The sequence below is a fragment of the Aplysia californica genome, unplaced genomic scaffold, assembly GCF_000002075.1.
Source record: "Aplysia californica isolate F4 #8 unplaced genomic scaffold, AplCal3.0 scaffold00686, whole genome shotgun sequence".
Classification (NCBI taxonomy): Eukaryota; Metazoa; Mollusca; class Gastropoda; order Aplysiida; family Aplysiidae; genus Aplysia; species Aplysia californica.
In genome coordinates this window covers 405,337-418,149 of record NW_004797956.1, presented here as the reverse complement: position 1 = coordinate 418,149, position 12,813 = coordinate 405,337, and the positions used below count along the sequence as shown (strand labels likewise).

At 49.8% G+C, this 12,813-nt stretch overlaps 1 protein-coding gene across 1 annotated transcript in view; it reads right to left on the bottom strand.

Annotated features, from left to right (window-relative positions):
* Positions 1-4,064: 4,064 nt before the first annotated feature.
* Positions 4,065-12,813, bottom strand: part of LOC101850281 — a 63,255-nt gene continuing 54,506 nt past the window's right edge. Inside the window, exons 2-3 of the mRNA XM_005108405.3 lie at positions 6,740-12,199; positions 4,065-5,891 (exon numbers count right to left, since the gene is read on the bottom strand). Coding sequence (XP_005108462.1) covers positions 6,775-12,147 — 5,373 coding nt within the window. The 5' untranslated portion in view covers positions 12,148-12,199 and the 3' untranslated portion in view covers positions 4,065-5,891; positions 6,740-6,774. The remainder of the gene's footprint in view (positions 5,892-6,739; positions 12,200-12,813) is intronic.

Below are 12,813 nucleotides of genomic sequence, written 5' to 3'. Positions count from 1 at the left end.
CAATCATAATATGTTAAGGCATTTTCCACTCCCCTTTCGTCACATTGTAGCATATGTCCTGACCTGTAGAAACAACTCTCCTGTGGCATCTTGTTGACTGTGGTTTTCCGTTCTTGGAGTAAAGAAAGGAAAGAAATGTTGTTAATAGTTGTGGTATCTGCAACGTTTCTGAGCGCAGATCTGTGTCTGTTGGTGGCCAAGGTAACTTTTGACTTTCATTGCATCCATCAAGCACTGCTCGTCGTATCACCATTGCCGCTTCTATAACAAGTCTCTCTTCAGAGGTTGCATTTTCAAAGGCAACTCCAACAGCCTGTCCAGTTAGAATTTCGTCTGAGTACACGAGATCGCTTGTCCCAGAATATCTCTGCCAGAAGTTGATCCTGGACTGGAAGTGCTTCACAAGTTTGTCCTTCAACTTATATGTCTTGTAGTTCTTGTTGTAAAACTGTGGATAATTTGTTTGCATGAAAGTGCAATACATCTCTTTCAAAAGAGTAATCCTAACAAGGGCCAGCGCAGTGACAAGTTCTTCCACAAACTGACGGACGTGCTGAAAAGCCTTGGAGTGGGCTTCTTCCTCTGCAGCTGGAGATTTCTTTCTTTCTTCAGCTTCTGCCTTTTCTTCTCCAGAACAGTATTTAGATGTAGAAACTTGTGAACGTCAACCCTCCTTACGTGTGTAAGCTTTTCTACATGGTTCATGATACCATGCCTCTTGGGCAATGAGATCAACATTTTCAATTTGGCCCCGAAGTTTTGAGTCAGATTTCGTGTTTACAGCTTCTTTTATAGAGGCCTCAGCTGTTCTGGTAACACATTTGACAAGTTTATGAACTTTCTTGGTTCTCTTGCTGTCGCGTGTCCATTTGGTAGTCTTTTCACAGAAAAGGCATTGAATAGGCAAGAGGCGTGTTGAAAACGATTGCTTTACCTTTTTCCTAGTGGAGCAAGACCCTTCTTGTGCTGATTTGTCAGACTCTCCAGATGAATGCCTTTTTCTTAGACTCCTCAAATTGATGAATGTATTGTAGCAGTAATCATGAAACCCATGTTGAGCAGTCAAACTCAGTCGGTATTCTTTCACAAATTGAGGATAGTCTATCACTGTCAGTTTCTGCAAGGCACCGTTGTGTTTTTGATTTTTGAATGGTGTCCCAGCGTCTCTCACTGAGGGGTTTTATTTCATCATGGCCTTTGAAGTTACAGTTATGTACTACACATGTCCTTTCTTCAAGTTGCTTTTCTTTCTTTTGAGATTTTGACCTCTCTTTCTTTAATGTCAGGGGTACTGATTTCAGTTCTGCCATGCTTGATTTTGTACGTTCAATTCAATAAAAAATTCATTCCCTGAAACATACAAAGAAAATTGTACGTTGTTAGAGAAACCAGACTTCAAATTTTTTACTTCTGTCTTCTTTTAAGTTTAAGTTAGTTCAAACTAACAAAATGTTTTTTAACACACTTTTATCATGCCCATATGACTGGTCTAGACTATATAGACAAAAGTACATATGACGCCTATTTGCCCACGTTTTTAAAATGACATACGCAGTTTTGCTTTCTAATATAGCAATCTCATAGATATTTAGTCATTTTGCATAAAATACTTCTCATTTTGTGCCTCAAAGTGTGTGTCTATCAGAAACCTATTGTACCGGGTTATAGAAGATTTGAAGCAATGGAATCATCATTTCTATAGATTTTGAGAAATCAGCCTTTGAATTTTATTTTTTCCTCTTTGCACCTTGTAATCTATTAACAAAAAAATATTTTTACAACACTTACATCATCGTATAACATTGAATTTTACGTCACATGAAAGAACACATTTTTGGCTTCACAGAGAACCCCAAAGTAAAAATCAAGTATTTTCTTGATTTCTGGACAATCAAGGGCAGTAATTCTGTAGATTGCCAACATTTTGGTGCAAACTTTTTTTGGGGAAGTCCCTAGGTCCTACCCTTTCAGAAAATCATAGTGGCGAAAAATCCCCAGGGGGGGGGAGGGGGGAGGTTCACTCCCAGTAGCCCATAGCCTATAGTATGTTCTCTCAGTATCGTTTATTCATGCTGTTCTGTTCTGTAAGAATTTATGACAGTGAATTCATCAACGTGTGCGAGGGTGTCTGGGTAAGCTTTGTGGTATTGTCTTCACTCAAGGAAGTAGGCCTACTGGAGAGAGAGAGAGAGAGAGAGAGAGAGAGAGAGAGAGAGAGAGAGAGAGAGAGAGAGAGAGAGAGAGAGAGAGAGAGAGAGAGAGAGAGAGGGAGGGAGGGAGGAAGGGAGGGAGGGAGGGAGGGATTGAGGGAGGGAGGGAGAGAGAGAGAGAGAGAATTACATGTACTATAGGAGCTGTGCGATGCATATGTTCTTTGTATTATTGTACAGCGCATTGAGCTCCTCTTTGTGGAAATGTGCTATATAAATGCAATGTATTATTATTATTATTGTGTATTTGGTCTCCAATTGTACTACCGTACTGTTATCTTTTTAAATTGCTTTTTCCTTGATTTCATTTTAATTCTTAATAATCTGGTGTCCCCTGATCAGTCTGTGGTGTAGCAGATAGGCACTTCACTGACACATGCAGAAGACTCGAGTTCAATTCCTAAGTTGGGAGAAATTATTATCGAGTACAAATCTCAGTAAATCTGTCCGCTGGAATGTTATATCCCTCTCAGTCTGGGTCGACTCATGGAAGTGACAGGCAGGGTTGGAAACCCACCTAAATGAATCGCACTGTGCTGATTGGGGTGTAACACTTAGATAGATACATTTAAAAGGAGTCCCGTGTATAGAAAGTTTTGTGGTTCCCACTGACGGGAGAGAAGCAACTGATGTAGTGACCGTCACGTGACACACTTTTTTGCTTTGAACAAACACTTTGTGAGCCACTTTTAGTTTGACTTTGAACAAACACTTTATTCATTTATTGTTTAACAAACGACAAAAATAAGGATGATAACAACATCATACCAAAATACTTTTATCTGTCAAAACAAAATGGATACGAGTCAGAAACTGAGAAACATGCCGTTCCTTAACTAAAATAATCATAAACATAGCATCAACTTTATAAAACAAAATAAGATCAATCAAGCACTGAACTTTGATTTCTCACCATACACTCTGATACACACACACTCATTTCACCACCATTACAGGACATCGAAATATTTGAGCACCTTGAAGCTTTAAAAGTAAAACAGCACGATATTGACTTGCTGCCTCAGCTCCATATTTTTCCCTATAACTAAACATATATTGGAATTCCAATACTCCATGCACCTCCGTGCACTCGGGACAGTAAATCAGGACAGGCACAAACACAGACACGGTCAGGATGACAGGCGAGTTTTCAACCTGACACATGACATATCACACGGTCACTGACACATGTGTCTCTTGGCTGACAGAGCCGTCATGACAACCCTCTGCCAAGAACAACATAACTTCACAGCATGCTATAGGATAAAATGAACACAGGACCGTAAAGGGAGACCTTTATTTTTAAGGGAGTGTATACAGACCCGGTAACCGGGAACAAAGTCACAAAGTATACACACCCGGTAGAGGAACTCTTTTGTGATTTCGGAAAGTTTCAGCGCCCTCTTGGCTCAGGGTAGACCCAGGTTCTTCTAGATCTATGGCCTAGGTCTAGATCTAGACCAAGGAGATTAAAAGTTCTACGCTCCTTGATCTAGACAGACAGACATAAATCATTGATCTAGTTACGAGGCTAGCCTAGATCTAGATCTCTAAATGAAGATTGCGGATGTCTTTTCGATGAACGATTGTTTTTCCTCTATTTGGAGTTGGAGGAATCACAATGTGAAGAAAAGAAACAATGTCATAATTTCAATCGAGCAGTCACCCCCCCTCTCTCTCTCTCTTCTGTACCGCTCACATTCTCTTTTTCTTTGTCTCTGTCTTTCTTTCTCCCCACTCCCACCTATTTCCCACTCTATCTTTCTCTCGTTCCCTCCTGCCAACTGGGACATGTCATCTAGCACTTCCCCCTGCTCGCTCGCTCGCTCTCTCTCTCTCTCTCTCTCTCACACACACTACCTGGTCTGGGCGCTGAAACTTTCCGAAATCACAAAAGAGTTCCCCTACTGGGTCTGTACACTTCGTGACTTGGTTACCGGGTCTGTATACACTCCGTATTTTTAATTATCATTTCCAGCAGTCCCCTGTTCCTCCACACTCCCCCATCTGTACACCGCTGCAACATTTGGATTTGATGTGACAGCATGACACAGGAGGCAGACACAAAATGGAGACTCTAAACCATGACCACTGTCATCACAATCCACATCAACCAGCACAGAATAGCCAGGCTGGTCAAAACATGACAGAAACTAGAACACGAGGACTAGATCAATTAGACTCCATGCTGAAGAAATTACATCATGTAACAATTTTTCTCTGTCAAAGCCAAAATATTGTTCGAAAGAACGATATTAATGGCTTCATTCTCAGTCACAATGTTTGATTAAACATAATTGCTGGCAATGACACATGAACAAACAGACATGTGAACACACACACATAGGCAGAAGATGCCGGTACAATGCCTTGCATTCAATTATCATGAAAAAATAACTGAGAGTTTGTGTTGAAAAGAGCCATCACGAGGAAATTGCGTTGTTTCCTTTCCTACACAGACTGGTAATCAGGCATCACAGCGAGCACACAGATAACACACAGTCTCAGCGAGCACACAGATGACACAGTCTCAGCGAGCACACAGATAGCACACACTCAGCGAGCACACAGTCTCAGTGAGCACACAAATGACACACTCAGCGAGCACACAGTCTCAGCGAGCACACAGATGACACACAGTCTCAACGAGCACCCAGATAATACATACTCAGCAAGCACACAGTCACAGCAAGCACACAGATAACACACAGTCTCAGCGAGCACGCTGTTGTAAAGCATTTTTTCAAGCACTCTCCCTTGCAGATACACAAGCAAACTATTTACAAGAAATCTTCAGATTCAACTTCCAAAACGTACACACGAAAAATAATCCTCCTACCTCTATTTTTAATCAACGATGCATAAAATGAAACGCGCAGGAAATCCTATGGTGCTATTTTGCCGAATCATATAATACAGTTGTATTCAAAAGTAGTAAAAAAACAAAAATACCCTCTAGAGGAGTGGCCACATGTTTGCTTGGGAAAATTGTGCAGGTCACAACCCCCCCCCAAAAAAATTGTGCAGGTTACAATTGTTACAACACAACAATCTTTACACAATGTGTCTCCCCCCTCCCCCCCCCACCCCATGCAACGATGTAAGATAGGAGTAGGACTGATCTAGAACTAGAAAACTGTACAGTATAAACACACACAGAGCCTGATCCAGGCCTGGTCAGGTTCTCACAGGGATTCCACTATCTCTCAGCTCACACACAGGTAGAGGTTCCCTAGTCTGTCAGCTCACACACAGGTAGAGGTTCCCGAGTCTGTCAGCTCACACACAGGTAGAGGGAGGTTCCCGAGTCTGTCAGCTCACACACAGGTAGAGGTTCCCGAGTCTGTCAGCTCACACACAGGTAGAGGTTCCCGAGTCTGTCAGCTCACACACAGGTAGAGGTTCCTGAGTCTGTCAGCTCACACACAGGTAGAGGGAGGTTCCCTAGTCTGTCAGCTCACACACAGGTAGAGGATCCCGAGTCTGTCAGCTCACACACAGGTAGAGGTTCCCGAGTCTGTCAGCTCACACACAGGTAGAGGTTCCATAATCTGTCAGCTCACACACAGGTAGAGGTTCCCGAGTCTGTCAGCTCACACACAGGTGGGGTTCCACCATCAGTCCGTCAGACTGTTCGTCAAGCAGGAACGTAGGCCGCGACTTGGATAGAATCTTCTCGTTCTGTAAAACAAAAACAACAGGAGCCTGAAGCATAGCAACACACATGTTCTCATACATGGAAAAGCAGTTTGTTTTATTTCGAAGAGGCTATAGCATGCCGAGTTATGCTGCATATCGCTGTGTCTGTGTGTAGCATGCATCTCTATCACTGACTGGAACAAACAGGGGGACATTACAATGTCTTCCCCTTTCGCATTACAATGTTTTTGCCTTTTGATGAACAGCGAGATGAGTACATTACCATTATTGAAAATGTTCTTTCATTTAATAATAAAACTATGTGTACAACATTGTTTTAGATTAGTTTGGACGAAACTGAGATAGTATTAGTTTAAGTAGAAGTTTTACAGCACTTGAAAAACAAATAAAATATAAATATAAGTGCCGAAGATTGGAGGTGTGATTGTACGAGGAAAGTAACACACACAAAGAAAATGAGAGAAGAGAAAAGGTAGATATTTGATGGAAAAGAAGGATCAAACCACACCAGAGCACCCACCAACCACCGATACAGGAGTTGTGTGAGTCCTTCATATATATGACATACTTCATCAGTCAGTCCACAGGTCTGTTAAGTTATTCTCTCAAGTTTGACAGCCCACTTATGACAGGACCGTAGAATAGATGCCCATGCCACATATATATACATTGTACATGTAATAGATCTAGTTGAACCTGCTCTAATGGTCACTTGTGCAAGTTGCCATCAAGAACTCTCTCTCTCTCTCCCCTCTCTTTCTCTCTCTTTTCTTTTTATCTCTCTCTACCTCTCCCCCTCTCTCTATCCACCTCACCCCCTCCCCCCTCTCTCTCTCTCTCTCTCTCTCAGAGCACAAACAAGTACATACCTGTACACACACACGGACCGCCAGCTGCCCGTGATCTAGGCGGGGTGCAGGGAGACCAGATTCTGTCGACACGCCCTCATGTTGAGTCTCTGCAGTGCCACCTGAGCCTCCTGGCTGGAGCCGAACCCGACCACGGCGTTGCCCGTGGGCTTGCCCTCGCTCGAGTAGTGCAGACGGATGGAGTCTCCGAGCGGCCGGAATCCCTGGAAGAAGTGCATGATCTCGGCGATGGAGATGTCTGGCGGGAAGTTCTGGCAGCGCACATAGAACAAGTTCTTGTTGAGCACGCCGGGCGGGAGGATGCTCTTATTGCCGCCACCCTGCAGCACGGGGACTCCGGGACCTTGTGCTGGGGGCTGCTGCTGCTGCTGTTGGGCCGGGGGCTGCTGCTGTTGCTGCTGTTGAGGCTGCAGTTGCTGAGGCCCCAGTAGACCCATGAGAGGTTTGGGTGTCTGCGAGTCCTGAGTGCCCCCAGTGGGAGGTCCCGGGGTGTCCCCAGACTTAGGCGCAGTCACGGGTGTGGGGGCCGCGGGCCCGGAACCTTTGCTCACCATCCCCTTTGGCCCAGCGGCGGGTTTCTGCTCAGGCGCCGGCTGGTTCTGCTCGCTGGCTGGCTGGCTACCTCCGGACACCAGTGGCGGTGCCCGCTGTGGTTCTGGGGCTGGCCCTCTGGGCGGCTGCTGCACAATCCCCTGCTGACGTGCATTCTCCAGTCGGCTCAGCATGTCTTTTTTCCCGATGGGCTTGACCGCCACGATGTGCCGACCCATGGACGTCTTGTCTTTCTTCACCGCTTTCTCAAAGTCATTCCGGAACCTGAACTCCACGAAACCTTCCCCTAGTGGCTTTCCCCGCCCGTCGTGAGCGATGTTGATTCCCCTCAAGGCTATCTGGCTGTCAGAGAAGAATTCTCGGATGTCTTGGGGCGTGGCCAGTAGGGGCAGACCTTGTATGTGCACACACACCGTGTCTAAGGTAGGTGGCTGCGTGCTGGGACTCTCGCTGCTGCCGTTGGATGCTGCTGGTGGTGTGGGCATCCTTAAGCCAGGATTGGGTGGGTGTAGAGGCTGGGACGGAGACATCTGATTGGGTCGTGGTGGGCCTGGAAATGAGGGCCTAGGAGGTGGCGGACCTTGCGGGCCTTGTGGACCTTGCGGGCCTTGTGGACCTTGCGGTCCGGGAGAGTTCATGGCGCGGACGGCAGCGAACCCGCCCTTGGCCCTGAGGTTGGCTCTCTGCGTCATCTCGCCCTGCTTGGCCTTCAGCTCTCCGGCATCCTCCAGTTTCCCTGGGGCCACCCTGATCGTCACCGTCCCAATTTTGTTAGCGTCGTGAGTCAGAGCCTTCTTGTAGTCAATGTCGGATTTGAACTCCACAACAGCTTTGCCAGTGGCCAGTCCACTGTCATCGTACTCAATGTAAATAGCATGACCGTTGTTGTCGATCTTGAGACCAGTGAAAAACTGCACAATGTCCTGTGTCTTGATGTTCAGGGGTAGATTGTTGAGTTGCACGGCGTAAGCAGCCTGCTCATTGGGCACGGCGCTAGCTTTGGGGATTTCTTTACTGGGTTCCTCGGCCCGCACCGGGGCGGGATCTCTCTTACTGTAGGGTTTGAAAGAATCTACAGCCTTCTCAAACTCCTCTTCTGCGCAGTGAGTAACCGTCACACTCTTGCCGTCCACTTTGTCCCCACTCCTCCTCACAGCTCGCATCGCATCCTCTGATCGAGTGAAGCGAACAAAAGCCTCGCCAACTCTCCGACCTTGCTCATCATTGATCACTTTGAGGCCATCGTAAGGAATTTCCAGCAACTGAAAGAATCTCCTGACATCCTTGTAGCTGATGGTGGTCGGCATGTTTTTCACAAACACACTTCTACTCCTGACCTCGGAGCGCCGAGGCGAATCTCGCCGCGACCCGTCTGAGCCCCGGTCCCACGAGGACATGTCCCGCCGACTCCTCCTGTCTCTGTCTCTGCTCCTATCCCGCGACCTTGACCTCCTCCTGTCTCTGTCTCTGTCGTACTTGTCCCTAGACCTGCGTTCGCTGGACCTGTACTCCCGGTCGCGGTCCCGGTCCCGGTCGCGCCGGTCCATGTCCCTGAAGTGGTCGCGGTCCGAGTCGGAGCGGCGGGAGGAGCGGATGTCCATCTCCCGTCTGCTGGCCTCGGGGTACCCTCCCTTGCCCTCTGGACCTCTCCCCTCAGGCACGGGCTCAGGGGCATCTCCCAGTAAGCCCTTGCTGGGGCCGGGGCCAGGCCCAGCGTTCATGTTGCCGCGCATGCCTCGTTGGTCGCCCATCATAGGAGGCCCTGGCCTATCCGGCCCGCCTGGCCCGCGGATGTCCCGGTCTGGAAACCTGTCCTCCATCCCCGGCTCATCGAACCTTCGGTCTACATCCATGCCCCGCCCACCTCGCCCAAATGGCGGGCCACCACGACCCCTCATAGGATATGGCTCCCCGCGGCCTCGCGGAGGTCCACGGTCCATTGGGTGACCTCCCCTTCCTGGGAAGCGATTGTCAAAGTCCATGTGCTCGGGGTAGTCGTGGGGTGGCCTGCCTCGGCCTGGCCCGGGGCCGTAGTCGAACAAGCCGTCGTCAGCCGGAGGCGGAGGTCGGCGCGGACCTCTAGCGTCCATCCTCTGGTCCATGTCCATGGGTCCCTCCCCAGACATGTCACCCGCTTTGTTGGGCTCATCCATGCCGCCCGGCATGTTGCCTGCGCCCATACCTCCACGAGGGGGAGGGAACTTGTGCATGTCTCCGTCTCCTGGGGCGTTTCGAAAGCGGTCCCAGTGAGGAGGTCCGTCCTCCCGACCCCCAGGAGGCATGTCGGGACCCCGACGCGAGTCCTGCTCTTCCATGTCACCTCTAAATGGTCTTCTGTCCGGTGGGAATCCTCTGTCCGGGGGAAAGCCTGGCCCATCGCGGGGGTCGTCGCGGCCTGGGCGGAAACCCGACCGGAAATCTCCGCGTCCGTCTCTGTCCCCGTCAAAGTTGCCTCGGTCAAATCTTCCAGGCGGCCTCATGTCGTCCCCTCTGTCTCCGTACCTGTTGTCCGGTGGGAAACCACTGTCCCCTGGTCGACGGTCCATGAAGTTTCCAGGTCTTGAGCGGTCATCCATTGCAAACCTGTCGTCTGGAGGAAATCTCCTCCCTTCCCGGGGGTATCTTCCGTCACCGGCGGGGAAGTCGTTATCTCTGCCAGGGTCCCTGCTGTCCATGAAGTCTCTTCTGTCATCTCGCGGGGGGCGGTCATCTCGTGACATTCGGTCGTCAGGACCAAAGCCTCTGTTCTGTGAGGTAAAGCCTCGGTCGTCATTGGGCGGGTACCAGCCTCTGTCCATGCCCGGCATTCTGCGGAACTCATCGCCTCGCATCTGATCATGCGGAGCAGGTGGCCTTCCCTCTGAGGGCAAGTCTTTATTGTCCATCCCGGCTTGCCGGCCACTTGGGAACATTGCCGGAGCTCCCAGCCCTGGGGTTGGCGTCTTGGTCTCCAGATCCATGTCAGTGTCATCCTCCGGTGGGTAGCGGGTGCTGGGCACGGCGTCCTCCGTGGCTTTAGGGGGCACGTCTTCCACACGGTCAGAGAACCGACTGGGCCGAGTCCTTTTGCTTGTCACTGGCGCAGAGGCCAAATCAGGAAATTTCTCATCCGGTCTCACGTCTCTCCCCGGTAAAAACGGCACGTCTTTCTCCTCTCTACCGATCATGGGGCTAGTACCTGGACCCTGCACCGGCCGGACAGAACTTGGTTCGGTTCTCATGGGAGCTCGTGAGAACTGGTCAAATCCTCTGTGGTCCCTGCCCATCGCCACAGGGTCCTCGTCTCTGGGCCCTCTGTCAAACATTTTGTTGTCGGGGTACCTCGCGTCGGATCTACCACCTTGCCACTGGTCACGACCACCCCTGTCCTGCGGCCGCATCAGATCAGCCCCTCCCATGGCTGGATCTCCTATCATCCCTCCACCCATCATTCGGTTTTCACCAGCAGGAAGTTTTTCTCCCAGCCCCATGTCCTCCACTCTGCTCCCCCCAATTGTAGCCTTTTCTTCCCTCATTTGATTGCGCATTCTGTTTTCAGGAAAATTCATGTTCATTCCCTCCGACATTTGGGGATCCCCTGCCATAGGGTTCATTCTCTCGCCGTATGAACCGCGGTTGCCAGGAAGGTTCATCTGGCCCATCATACCCCCTGGCCTAACGTCATCAGCGGGGCCACTCCGCCCTCTGTCTGCCATGCCAAAACCCTCTCGCTTGCCTCCCATGCCCATGTGGTCGGGCACAGAGCCCATGCCTCTGCTCATTCCCTGCATGTCTCTCATCTCCTCTGGCTGGCCCATGCCCATATTTGGTCTATTCTCCAGTTGGCCCATACCCATATTTGGTCTGTTCTCCATTTGACCCATGGCCATATTTGGTCTGTTCTCCATTTGGCCCATGCCCATATTAGGTCTGTTCTCCATTTGGCCCATGCCCATATTTGGTCTGTTCTCCAGTTGTCCCATGCCCATATTAGGCCTGTTCTGCATCATCCTGTCACTGACAAATCCTTGCTTGGGGTTGTTCATCCCTTGTGACATCATGTTCTGGTTCCTGCCCTGGCCCATCCCAGAGTCCATGCCCATGGCTCCCCCAGATCCCATCATGCCTTGAGCCGACATCGGAGTCCCATCTCGGAATTGGTTCACACCGGACTGAGAGCCATTCCCAAACTGGCCCATACTGTCACCACCACCACCACCGCCACCAGGAGCTCTCTCTCTTTGGTTGAGCCCACCACCTCGCATGCGCTGATCGTCCGGAAACTGTCCGCCCATCGACTCACTCCCAGTTCGCCCTCCGCCATAGAAACCCTGCCACTGGTTCTGCATGCCCGTGCCGCTGCCTTGATGGGCTGCCATGGAACTCCCGTCCCCTGCATGGCTGCCCCCTCCAGCACCGCTACCCCCTCCTCCACCACCACCACTTTGCTGTTGACTGTCCATTGGCGAGGGGAAGCCGCCGCTGGGGAGGTTCCCGTACTGTGACCTGTGCGGCTGTGTCTGCGACAGGCTGGGGGCAGGGACGGCAGTTGGTGGTGCCCCAGCAGCTGTTGTCGTCGTGGCGGCCGGCGGGGCTGGGGCGGGCATGGAGCCCGAGCGGGCGGCGTCGATGACGCTCTGCATCTCCGACTTGCTGCTGAGGAACAGCTGCACGGGCACGCCGTTAAGCGGACACAGGTTCATCTTCATGGCCATGCGCGCATCGTCATCCGAGGCAAAGGCGATGAAGGCGTCGCCGCCCTCCCCACCGATGATGTGCACGCCTCCGGCCGGGATGTTGAGGCCGGAGAAAAAGTGCCGGATGTTCATGGCACTGGCCGACCAGGGCAGACCCTGGAGCCGGATGATCACCGACATGTTGCTGCCGAGCTCTAGTCACTCCGTGCAGGCTGCTCACACACACACACACCTGGATGGGGAGGAGAGGGAAATGTTATATATTATATCGTTTCTACACAAGACATGAATGTTTTCTTTTTCTTTCCTGTACCTTACAACTCCCATACCATGTAGGTTTATTCAGCATCCCACCAATACAATTTTAGATCATTTAGTTTAGAGGACGGGCTTTGAGCCTGCCTATTACTATATAAATATAAGGGTACAATTATTGCAATCAAGTTTTTAGTTTTAGTACCGTTATCAAAAGTAAAAGTTTTATGGCTACTCCGTAGAAAGATGGAGGGAAAGACAAAGAGCGGAAGAAGACAGAGCAACATAATACAAAGATGGACTGAACAACTTTATGACAACCAAAATAGTGAGGAGGAAAGACTGAGCTGACCAGGAAGACTGACAACAGGAAGGGGTGGGGCACCGTATTGTATTGACAGTACAAGACCTGAGAGCTGAAGGAGAGGAAGATGTCCGGGCATTACTCCAAAGTGCAGTAAGGCCACCATTTAGGAGAATTCTTCACTCCCACTTTGTTGTCACATAAAATAATAATAATAATGAAGATCATTTCTATAGCGCCCACTCCCGTGTAAACACAGCTCTAGGCGCTTCACATAAATGCATGTA